The sequence below is a fragment of the Geotrypetes seraphini genome, chromosome 12 (assembly GCF_902459505.1).
Source record: "Geotrypetes seraphini chromosome 12, aGeoSer1.1, whole genome shotgun sequence".
Classification (NCBI taxonomy): Eukaryota; Metazoa; Chordata; class Amphibia; order Gymnophiona; family Dermophiidae; genus Geotrypetes; species Geotrypetes seraphini.
In genome coordinates, this window is record NC_047095.1 from 29981501 (window position 1) to 29994509 (window position 13009).

General features: G+C 38.9%; 1 protein-coding gene across 3 annotated transcripts in view; it reads left to right on the forward strand.

Moving 5' to 3' along the window:
- The window catches only part of COL24A1 (collagen type XXIV alpha 1 chain), a 460026-nt gene that overhangs the window by 371410 nt on the left and 75607 nt on the right, over positions 1 to 13009 (forward strand). For all 3 annotated transcript variants that reach the window (XM_033916356.1, XM_033916354.1, XM_033916355.1), the window contains exons 42-45: positions 1360 to 1416; positions 7504 to 7557; positions 11636 to 11689; positions 11776 to 11829. In XM_033916356.1, coding sequence (XP_033772247.1) covers positions 1360 to 1416; positions 7504 to 7557; positions 11636 to 11689; positions 11776 to 11829 — 219 coding nt within the window. The remainder of the gene's footprint in view (positions 1 to 1359; positions 1417 to 7503; positions 7558 to 11635; positions 11690 to 11775; positions 11830 to 13009) is intronic.

Consider the following 13009-nt stretch of genomic DNA (forward strand, 5'->3'; position numbering starts at 1 on the left):
TCATTTGTGGATTTAAGAACTGGTTTTCGGACAGAAAACAGAGGTTAGGGTTGAATGGGCATTTTTCTCAGTGGAGGAGGTTAAATAGTGGTGTGCCACAGAGATCTGTGCTTGGACTGGTGCTATTTAACTTATTTATATAAATGATCTAGAAATTGGAACTACAAGTGAGGTGATTAAATTTGCAGATAAGACTAAACTGTTCAAAATTGTTTAAAACCATGCAGACTGTGTAAAACTGCAGGAAGACCTTAGGAAATTGGAAGACTGGGTGTCCAAATGGCAGGTGAAATTCAATGTGGACAAATGCAAAGTGATGCACATTGGGAAGAATAATGTTAGGAGCACTCAAGAAAAGGATCTGGGTGTCATCGTAGACAATACACTGAAGCCTTCCACCCAATGAGCGGTGCAGCCAAGAAGGCAAACAGGTTGCTAGGAATTATTATAAAAGGGATGTTTAACAAGACTATGAATGATATAATGCCTCTGTATTGCTCAATGGTGTGACCTCACCTTGAGTATTGCGTTCAGTTCTGGTCTCGTTCTCTCAAAAAAGATTTAGTGGCACTAGAAAAAATTCAAAGAAGAGAACCCATGATGATAAAGGGGATGGAACTCTCGTAGAGGAAAGACTAAACAGGTTAGGGCTCTTCAGCTTTGAAAAGAGATGGCTAAGGGGAGATATGATTGAAGTCTACAAAATCCTGAGTGGTGCAGAACGGGTACAAATGGATCGATTTTTGTACTGCATCAAGATTTACAAAGGCTAAGAGACACTCAAAGTTAAAGTAACTCTTTTAAAACCAATAGGAGGAAACATTTTTTTACTCAGAGAATAGTTAAACTCTGGAACGCGTTGCTAGAGGATGTGGTAAGCCCTTAACATCTACAAAATAGGTGTAGTTAGGGACTCACACACTAATGAAAAAATTAACATATGGCCATCAATGCTAGAAATAGGAAAATTGGCCATTTTACCCAAGCAATAAAAATGGCCTTGGCGTGTGGGAATGACCCACATAAGCATACACTAAGGCCACTTTTTTTTTTTTTTAACCACATCTTAGTAAAAGGGCCTCAAAATTAGGGACTTCTTGAAAGCTTATTGTTCATCTCCAAAGCATTACAACATGCATGATCAGCTTTCAAGAAGTCCATCATTTTGTGGCTTGTTTGGAGTGTTTTAATTGTCCAGTGAAGTGAGGAAAAGCTCATCAGTATTTCACTGATCAGTCTTGATTTATTTGAATACCGTTTTGTGTAGATTCATATTGTCTTATGTCAGAGGTAATATAAGTTTCCAGCCATAAATAACATTAGCAAACACTAAAAAAATATAATTGGTTTTTATTTCAGGGTTACCCAGGAGAAGACAGAACAACAATAGGACTACCTGGGCCCCCAGGTGAACCAGTAGGTCTTTCTTTCTGTAAAACATTCTTCTAGAAAATATGAACCTATCATTTTTCTCATTTAAAGTATAAGATTTCCAAAAACTAAAACTCAATTTTCAACAAATTAGTAAATGTGATATTCTTAAGGAAAAATTATAAAAAACCCTCAATTAAAGATATGGATTAGAGGAATACAACATATAAATTGATAAAAGATGGAAGAGAGCCCTCATCACAAAAGAGATAAAAAGAAAAATATCAAAAGAAAGACAATAACAGCCTTAATATATTAAGGGGCAATTTTTTTTTTTTTTTTTTTTTTTTTTTTTACTAAAGTGCATTAAGATTTGCAGTTAACGTGGCTTAACATGGGATTTTGCCATGTGGTATCTTCTAATCTAATGTGGCAATTAGTGGAGGCATTTGTAGTATTTTTTTATTTAGGTCATTAACATGCTATCTGCTCACAGTAAATGCAGGAGCATTTGGCTTCTCCTATTCCAAAGGAGTTAAGTGCTCCCACAATAACTATGGGTTATTCAGTTAGCATGCAGTAAGTGTAACATACTATCTAGATAACTTTTCTATACCCTTTTCCCCACCCATGCCACATCCCTGAGACAGAAATTCTGAGAAATTCATTAATGTGCAGTTTACTGCTATGTGTTAGCTTGTTTTTGTACATTTTTATTTTTATTTTTATTTTTTTTTTTTTTTGCACAACGCTCTATTGTTCTGTAGGAGATTTCAACAAACAGCAACCTAGTTTTTGACCCTCTGCGTCTCTTGGAATTCATAGCACTCCTTTTTCTGGGAGAGACTGGGAGCTGTTGGGCAGTGATACTGACACTAGCCCGTTGCAGCTATGTCAATTCTGTCAAGAATATGATAATTATAAATAGTAATAATGATTTTGTAATTGTGTCTTTGCACTGGTGGGATTCCTTCCATTAAAAAAATAAATAAAAATAAACTAGCTTCCGTTGCACTGATGGCCTATTAATTTTCTTTCTTCCTCCCCTCTTAAAGTCAATTCAATTTGTTACCTTTCCTTAATCTTCTGTAAACCGCATAGAACTTCACGGTATTGCGGTATATAAGCTGTTATTATTATTATTATTAACCTTGCATTAAGGGCCCAATTCTACATATGGTGCCTAAAAAAATCACTGCCGACTAGTACAGCGCTAAGCATGATGCTATCAAAGTTAGGTGCACAAATGTATGTAATACATATAAATATGAGAGAGTGAAAGCAGAATGTTTGGGGTTTAGTGTTTTATTTAACAAAATATGGAGTCCATTGGCATTATTTGCTGCTTCACATTAAAAGATAATATATTACCTTCTGAGTTTTTTCATTACACATCTGGGATGGGAGGGGATTAGGGTAGGGAAAGGTACCGGAGAAATAGATATTAAATCTTCATATTATGTTTAGTATTATTATTATTAATAATTGATGGAAAGGGGGTGGGCATAGTTATGATTCTATATATTATTTGTTTGAAATAGTGTAGTGTCTGTAATAATTTACTATTTTCAATCAAATGTATTACACTGTTGTAATTTAATAAAATAATAAAAATGTTTTTAAAAACCCAAGAAACCAAAGTTAGGTGCACTGTATAGAATCACACTTAGTGCCACCTAAAACACTGTCAGGCATCATTAGGTGTACTAACTTTTAGGTGCACCATATTTATGCCAGGGTTTTTTCTTGGCGCCAAAGTTATGCGAACAATGGTTCCTAAGTCAAAAACAGGTACCTAACTCTAAAACATGAACCAAAGGATTAACCCTTTCAATCCACATTTGGCTTATTGCGTGCAGAAGTTAGCAAATCCCACAATAAATCTATTTTATCCCAGGACAAGCAGGCAGCATATGCTCACATATGGGTGGCATTATCTATAGAGCCCAGTAGGGACAGTGTTAAATTGTACTGTCACTTTAAGCTTTAGAAAGCTTCGAGACAGACCACACCATGCATGTGTGAATGCCTTCCCGCCTGACGCCAGCTCGCAAGGTCATCGGTTTTTCATTTTCTGTGGAGTGAAGGAGACGTATCTGGACTTCATCTAGTCAAGTTTACCTTCCTGCTTCATTTTTTCTTATTTTCCTTATTTTCTTCTTAGTTGTTTTTTCTTTTAAACTTTTAATTTCCTAACAAAATTTCTTTATGTTCACCACTGGGGTCTGTAGGCAATTTTTAAGCCCTTGCCCCTTCCGAAGGTACCGACGGCTCTTTGGTCTACTTTTTACTTGACCCGTGGTATTCTGTACTTTTTTCCTAAAAAACAAACAAGACAACAACACTCCAACAAATAACAAAATGTTTTGTTTCTGATACTTCATATTTATAAGAAGATATTAGGCCTGGTAAAGGGTACCCAGCAAAGTGGACTTCTATGCGTTACCAATTCCTATCGGTACTGATGGACATTGACATCGTCATCGATACTATCATATCACTTGATGTATGCCTCTCATCAATATTATTGTTCATCAATTCAAGCTGTCATTTCTGATTTATGCCTCTTCTTGGGGTCACCAATGCTTCGACACCCTGTTGTACCTTCGGTACTCTAACCCACAAGTGGTTGAATGAAAAAATATATAACTTCACTCAAAAAGAACTATTCATTCAGTAGATAAAGCAAACAACAAGACTTCAGATCGCTAAGGGAGAAAAGAACCTCAGTGTAGCACAGAATAAGTGAAAGGCAATAATAGCCCACCACCACTGGCTACCAGCTACTGATATTCAAATCAGAAGGGGCAAACACATCACAGGTACAAAAACTCCCATAGATTATAACACATTTCTATAACAAAATTTTCAATATGTTCAGTCTTTATGATAAATTTCAAGTGCAAGAACATAGCAAAGTACTTATCTCAGCAACCAAAGTCTTTAAATGTTTTGGTGCCAGAATGGCAGAACTTCAGCAATACAAACTGCTGATTCTTGAAATGAGCGGGAATCCAATGCTGAGAAAAATATTTGAACTCAGAGTTCCCGACAGGGGCCCTGTTTCGCTACTGCTGCATCAGGAGAACCACTGCCAAAATAATACAAAAAATAATCAGCATAAGAAAACAACAAAAAAGAAAATAAAAAAACTAAAACTAAAGTAACATACGAAACACTGCCAACTAACACATGCATACAACATGGCACACAGTACCGGTGCATTCACTTCACCATATGCAGTCGCAACTGTACAGCTTAGGGCTGGTCATGCATTTGCCATGAAGTTGGCCTCGATGTCCTCCCTCTCTACTCGGTACTGGCCCAGCTTCAATAGCTTCAGAAGCCTTTCGGTACCGTTATATCCTCACTCTTCGCTCTTTTAACTCCATCGAAGCTTGGTACAAATTCTAATTTTTACCTCGGTACCATTGCTATTCCTGTAATTCAATCTACAATGAATGGCATCGGTGCTTCCACTGTCTCCTTCAATACTGGCCTACCCTCGGCTTCACTGCGGTACCAGTCAATCAATCTACCTATCAGTACTGACAGACCATGATTAGCAGACAACATTGGTCTGAGCATTTCCGGTACCGAAAACCCTATTCCTTGATGCATATGGCTTTGACGATCTCCTCCTGTGAACATTGAGTCCACACAGAAGCCTCAGACTTCAGCTCTTTAAAAAACAGCTCAATATTTTTGATATGCTTCTAGAGAGCATAGCCAGGACGACTTCCAGAGTTTCCAGAAGACTACTCATAGCCTACTCCAAACCAGAAAGTTTATGGCAAGATCAGCTTTTGATGCATTGGGCATGACATACAGAGCATCTTGCATAGCTGCGAGTCTCTGACATGGAGATTAATGTTCAGGATCGTTTAGCAACTATTCCCTGTCATGGTGAAGAGCCCTTTGGGGACAAAGTTGAGGATGCCACCCAAACACTTAACATTCTCCGCTGTGCAGACTCACCTTGAGAGCACTATTGAGAAGAATTGCAGTGAACTACTAGGGCTTGTACAGCCTTTTAAAAGTTGGATGGCATCCTCTGCTTCTTGTAAAAGGACCTGTAAATCAGAGGGTTTCATCATGGGTGTAGAGCCTATTAAGGATGAAACGCCTCTTCTATTTCTCACTGCCAGAGCTATTCCATAAAAGAATCCATCATGGGTGTAGAACCTGTTAAAGATGGATCACTTCTTCTACCCAACAACAGCAACTATACTTATCACAACAACAAGATACTTAACAGAGGGAAAAGCAGGGTTCCACTCTGGGTGTAGAACCTGTCAAGATTGGATCACCTCATCTACTTCTCATAATCTTGTATGACATTTGCCTCCAGCTTCTGCGGCAAAACTATTTTTAACCAAAGGGATCTACTATGGTTGTAGAGCCTTTAAAGTTAAATCACCTTTTCTTCTGTTTTACACTCCTCCACTACAGAACATCTCCGTGGTCCAGGGACAGCACCAAAGCACCTCCAAAAACCATGGAGAAAAGCATAAGCTTCCAAAGGGAGGGAGATGTGTGGGGCGCATACTACTCAACATGAACTCCCCCTAAGTCTAGATTCTTATCTTCTGGAATTTTTGGACCTCCATCTGATCCATCTCCTCATCTACCTATGACCTTGACATTGATGTCCATGATTGTCTTGTGAAACTTCCACGGCTCCACATACATGCAACATATTTTTTCCTTGTCATTGGCAAGTTCGCCCACATTCTTCACAGAATCATTCACGTTCTTCAATCATAGAACATCTACCACTTTATCATCAATGCTGATAACCTTGTCAATTAGTCCCAGAGGATATTGACTATGCTTTATTGAGGCCTTCCATACTTCCTTCAGAATATCTTACCCTACGACCACCTGTAGAGCTGATATTTAAAAAAGTACATTCCTTGCATGTAGTTTCAGACTTATTCTACAGAACTTGGAAGACTGGGAGTGGCTGTTGGGGAGGAGGAGGCCACTTACACATCCTATTAACAATGATCTTATCTCTGTACAGGATAACCTGTTTTCATCTATAGCCTGGCTTTGTAATTTCTACATTATTTCTTTGTCACCATTTCTAATTTAAAACTTCTATAACTATTTCATATAAATAATTACAAATGATATTTTCATGAAGTGCTCAGACCCACAACCGACATTTACTTACCTATAACAGGTGTTATCCAGAGACAGCAGACAGATATTCTCACAGCCCACCCACCTCCCCTAGTTGGCTTCTTGACTTGGGCACAGAACTGAGGACCATGCAAACTGGCGTCGGGCGGGAAAGCACTCGTGCATGTGTGGTGTGGGCAATCTCAAAGCTTTCTAAAGCTTAAAGTGACAGTACACTTTAACACTGGCTATACCAGGCTCCATGGATGGCATCACCCATCTGTGAGAATATCTGCTCACTATCCCTGGATAACACCTGTTTCAAGTAAGTAACTGCTTTTGTGTTGCTGCAGCTGGGAATATTGCACGTTCCCAGCAGTAGCAACACAAAGATAATGGACCCCAAGTCAGGCCCATTATCTTTTAAAGTGATGGCCCAGCATTTGAAAAAAAAAAAATTAATCCTAAATACATTTTAAAATATTAGTCTCCTTCCCTCAGATTACAGTGTTCCCCCATGAATTCATGGTTCACGAATCACAGACTCACTAATTTGCGGTATTCTCCAACCACCTCTTCCTGTACTAAATTCAGGCTACACCAATCAGGAGCTGCTTTAGAAGAGGCGATCGGAGCATACCACGAGTGATTTTGCACCCACTGGCGCCCCAGCTGCCCTCTCCTGCCTTGAGCAATTTTGCACCCACTGGCGCCACAGCTGCCCTCTCCTGCCTTTTAACGTATTTGTGGTTTTTCAAAATTCACGGGGGTTCCTAGAACAACCCCTGCGAATTTCAGGGGAGCACTGTACCTCACACTCTTGATGCAGAAGCATTCCAAAAATAAGCTCTTTCAGTTAAAATAGTGGACTCAAACCCCCTAGCAGTAGTCTTCTGGTATTTATAAAATTTTCAGTACACAAGTATAGCACTAGTAAAATCATTTGTAAAGTTCTAATGTTTGCTGTAAAATCATTTGTAAAGTTCTAATGTTTGATATGCTTAGGGCCCCGCTGGTACACATGGAGACAGAGGGGAACCAGGAGATGAGGGCTACAAGGTAAAGAACTGTAATTAATTTTTTTTACTTGTTGAATGCCATGTCAAGAATTCACAATGAATAGTAGTCCATACTTTTTACAAATAGAATATTTTATGTATAAGTTGTATTTACAATATTAGTTAGAAAATTAATAATCCAGTCAATAGCCAGTGGCAGTCAGCAGAATTAGGCCCGGGTATGTCTGTGCACTGGCATTGAATATTCAGGAACAAACCAGCATGTGCTGGTTGTCGGAGCTTATTGGATGCCAGTCCATATTCGTGATACCGTAAGACACTTATGCGAGCCCTGGCTAAATATTGGCCAAGACATGAATAAGTTTCAAGTTTATTAAAATTTGTTAACCCACTTATCAAATTTCTAAGTGGCATAAAAAAAATGAAATTAAACTTATGGGAGTTCAAATTTTTAGACAAGGACAGACATACATTAAGGTACAAAGAGTAAGGGATGGCACTACAAAAAATGCATAGGCTAGAGAGATATATAAGGAAAAAAACTGGGGTGGGAACCTGTCTGCAAAAAAGAGATGGATGGATTGAAGAAGGTTATAGGTCATAAGCGTCTTTGAACAAGAATGTTTTGAGACTCAAATTAAATCAGTCTAGTGAAGTTTCTTCCTGTAGGTGTGTTGGCATAGGATTCCATAGCCGAGGGGCCTTTACTGAGTAAATTGATGTACGGATGGTATTTATACGGATGGTATCAGAAGCAAATGCTGGTTATTTGATTGAAGGGATCTCGATGGGGGATAGGGAATTAAAAGACTATCTATGAATTCCGGGGAATGGGATAATTGAGTTTTAAATGTTAATAGCAATATTTTATATGTGATTCTATGAGAGATGGGAAGCCAGTGAGCATTGATCAGTAGTGGTGTCACATGATCATACTTTTTTACGTTATGAGCTTAATTGCTGTATTTTGAATGATTTGCAGATGTCCGAGTTCTTTTTGTGTTATTTCTTTGTATAATGCATTACAGTAATCAATCCTTGACATAACTAATGAGTGTATTAGGATATTTAGAGCAGCTGGTTTAAGAAGGTTGGAAAGTGAGCGGATCATCCATAGTCAGTGAAAACACTTCTGTACTTTGAAACTGATGTTTTGGTGATAAGTTAGTTTGGTATCAAATATGATACCAAGAAGCCTTATAGAAGTTACAATTTGTAACGGAGTTGATTCGAGACAAATGGGTGGTGGTGTTAAGGATAGATCTGCCTTATGGGGAAAAAGCATTGTTTTAGTTTTGGCAACATTGAGAGCAAGCATATTATCCAAGTAGAGATCTTTTCTATTTTTTGATTAATGTCTATGATGTCATTTGGTTCCTCTGGGTTTATTGGATGGATGAGCTGAATATCATCAGCATAAGCGTAGACTGTTAGGCAAATAGATTGTCCTAAAATAAGTAGGGGTGCCAGAAAGTTGTTAGAAGGGGAGAGAGGATGGACCTTTATGGTATACCATAATTATTGCTGTAGCTCTCAGAAGAGACCCCATTTATAATGATCTTAGAATAGCTATCGGAAAAGTATGATGTGAACCAATCTAATACTTGATCAGAGATTCCAATTGCCCTAAGCCTTCATAGCAAAAGGTAGTGATCTATTTATTCATTCAATTTTCTATACCATTCTCCCATGGGAGCTCAGAATGGTTTGCATTAATTTATTCAGGTACTCAAGCATTTTTCTCTTTCTGACCCAGTGGGCTCACAATCTATCTAATGTACCTGAGGCAATGATGGGATTAAGTGGCTTGCCCAGGGTCACAAGGAGCAGCGTGGGTTTGAACCCACAACCACAGCAACCAGTATCCTCACTCTTTGGATTTAATGACAGGATAGCAATGTAGGTTTCCAAACTCATCAAAGTCCATACACCTGACAATAAAAGTCAGGATAATTTCTTCTCATTGCCTCCTAGTATGATGTAACTTGTCAAAATACTTCTGTATCATTTCATCCAGAAATAAAGACTAGTAGACAGAAAATAAATTTTTACTTATCGTTTTAATGCAGTGTCTCTAGCATGCCCCGACGGGACCCGTTTCGCACAAAAGGCTTTCTCAAGGGTTCATGGAGGCGCTAATTTACAACGAAAAACTGCTTTTTTCTCTAGCCCTACATGAGGAAGGAAGCTGTAAATTAGTGCCTCCATAAACCCTTGAGAAAGCCTTTTAGGTGAAACGGGTCCCGTTGGGGCATGCTAGAGATACTGCATTAAAACGATAAGTAAAAATGTATTTTCTGTCTACTAGTCTTTATTTTTGGATGAAATGATACAGAAGTATTTTGACAAGTTACATCATACTAGGAGGCAATGAGAAGAACCTTATCCTGACTTTTATTGTCAGGTGTATGGACTTTGATGAGTTTGGAAACCTACATTGCCATCCTGTCATTAAATGCAAAGAGTGAGGATACTGGTTGCTGTGGTTGTCTCCATTGAGGCCTCACCTTTACATCTTCCATACTGTTTTAGTGTTTGAACCCACAACCCCAGGGTGCTGAAGCTATAGCTTTAACAAATGCACCACACACTCCCTATCTATCTTATCGAATGCTGCTGAGAGATCAAATGAGATGAGTAGGACAGATTTGCGGTAATCTAAATAGTATTGAATCGTGGTGGTCAGTCCTATTAGCGAGTATTCTGTTGAGTGATTTTGTCTAAAGCCTGTTTGGTTTGGGTGAAGGACCTTAGTTTTTTCTATGAATTCTGAAATCTGAGAGAAAACTATTTTTTTCTGTTAATTTTGATAAGAAAGGTAAATTTGCTAAGGTCGATAGTTTGATTTATCTGCCAATTTTCCTTTATAATCTTTAAGTTTAGGATGGATTATGGCCTCTTTCCATATTTTAGGTAATGTCCCTGATCTTAAACTTCTTGTGATCATTTGGTGAATCTGGGAAGCAAATATTGAAAAATAGTGCTTAATGAGAAATGGAGGCATTATGTCTGAGGATGATCCTATAGGATTTACAGATTATAGTATATGTTATATTAGAGAATGACACAGGGACAAATTTTTCCCCGTCCCCACGGGAACTCATTTTCCTGTCCCATTCCTGCAAACTCCATCCTCATCTGTACAAGCCTCAAACACTTTAAATCATAAGTGTTCGAGGCTTGTGTGTTTAAGGCAGAGTGTACAGGAATGGGACAGACAAAACTCATAGAGGCGGGGAAATTGAGTTCCTGCGGGGACAAGTTCCCATGTCATTCTCTACATTGTATATCTGCTAGGGAGGGGATGTGAAATTGAGAGCATTTTGAGAATGGTGAATCAGTATAATCTGTGGTGGTTGTAGTGCTGTGCACTTAATTGCTTGAAAGCTGTTTTCTTATATTTTGCATTTTATCTGCAAAATATGAGTTCTTGAGCAGTTGGAGTATTTTCTTGTTTTGGGTTTTGTTGGTTATTTTTTGTTAGTGATTTTACTATTGAGAATGGTGTGGATGAGTTTTTTGCTTTGGATATACATTTAGGCCCAGATTCTGTAAACTGTGTCTAACCAGCCAATCGGGATGCATATTTTTTTTTTTTTTTTTTTTTTAAAAAGCTCCCCAGGCAGGCTGCCTACATTGGAAGCGCCTCCAGGAGCAAAGGGAGGCCCGTAAGCCTTCCTAAGCTCGCCTAAGGCTAGGCATAGCCTTAGGCGGCCGTACGCATCTCCCTAGGCCAGCGGGAGATGCATACAATGTAGACCAGCAAAATGCTGGCCTACATTGTAAGTTGACACAACTGCTACACTTATCGCAAGGTATCTCCCTGTCATGATAAATTTAGCGGCTGCCAGTCCCCTCCCCCCTCCCAGACAAACGCAGCAGGAGGGATGCCCAATCCCTCCTGCCCGGAACACCTCCCACCCACCCCAAAGATCGCCGGCAGGAGGGTGCCCAATCCCTCCTTCCGGATCCCCCCACCCCAACGAAGATCGCTGGTAGACGGGTGCCCAATCCTTCCTGCTGGAGCACCCCACCCCCACAGCCAGAAGATCGCCAGCAGGAGGGTGCTTAGCACATTATACTTATTAACATTTCCTTTCATTGATTTCTGATTCTAGGGTCATGTAGGAGTTTTGGGACCAAGAGGAGCCATTGGTCAGCAAGGACTACCAGTATGTATATAGTACTTGGTTGCTAAATTCATTGTACCACTTTGTGTTTCACCATTTTTAACTGGTGGTGTATTCTGTTTCCAAAGGGGGAGCCAGGCAAACTGGGACAGCAAGGACGTAAAGGAGAAAAAGGACTGGAAGTAGGTAGAAAAGAAAACAAAAAATCAAGAGATGCATTGAAAACATTGAACCCAGTGGCTTTTACATTTTTAATTCATGGTGACAACATTTATCAATATATAAAATAAGCAGCACAAATAGCAGGCTGAGCAGAGCAGTAAAATTCAGCTATTTTGCATGTAATCTATACATATAATCATAGCAGACCCAACTTAAGTGTATGTTAGTACCCTCAGCAGTACATTTTAAGTGCCAGCATTTAACTTTGTTCTGGCCAGGTCAACTGAATTTTGGTTCATTATACTTATAGTTGCCCTTATTTATTACCATCTTCAAATAATATAGTGAGAGAATAAATGGTTTTGAGATTGGTTTCTGTGTGTATGTTAAAATGCACACAGGTTTTCATTGAATTCTATAGCATCTATTGTACAAATGCCTAGTAGTTAGAGCTGCTGCCTCAGCACCTTGAGGTTGTGGAGTTTGATTCCCATTGCGGCTCCTTGTGATTCTGGGCAAGTCATTTAACACTTCATTGCCCCATGTAAACCGCATAGATAAAGCGATATATCAAGTCCCATCCTCCTTTACCCTTATGTATAACATTTTAAGTGCTTTATAAGAAGCAGGAAATTGTTATAACTGCATTTATATTACAACTCACTATAAACAAATGCTATGAGCACTGTAAAATCCAAAAACATTAAAATACTTAGATTCTACATAAAATAGAAAGGGGCCCTTTTTCCAAGCAGCACTAAAAAGTGGCTTGTGACAGCCCCAACACAGGTCTTTCACAAGTGCTGAGACCGATTTTAGCATTGGTAAAAGGCAGATTTATCTATTTTTCCAATAATGGCCATGCGTTAATTTCCCCATTAGCATGTTCTATAACAGATACTATAAAAACTACAACCAAACTTAAAGATGATGCGGGCCTCTATGGGCAGCCAATGCAATTTGCGATAAAAGGGAGATATGTGATCATATTTTTTCAAACCATAGATTAGTCTCACTGCTGTGTTCTGTAGTCTGGAAATATTCTTCTTTAACCCTGCCTAGATAGACTATATTACAATAGTCTAGATCAGTGGTTCCCAACCCTGTCCTGGAGGACCACCAGGCCATTCGGGTTTTCAGGATAGCCCTAATGAATATGCATGGAGCAGATTTGCATGCCTGGCACCTCCATTATATGCA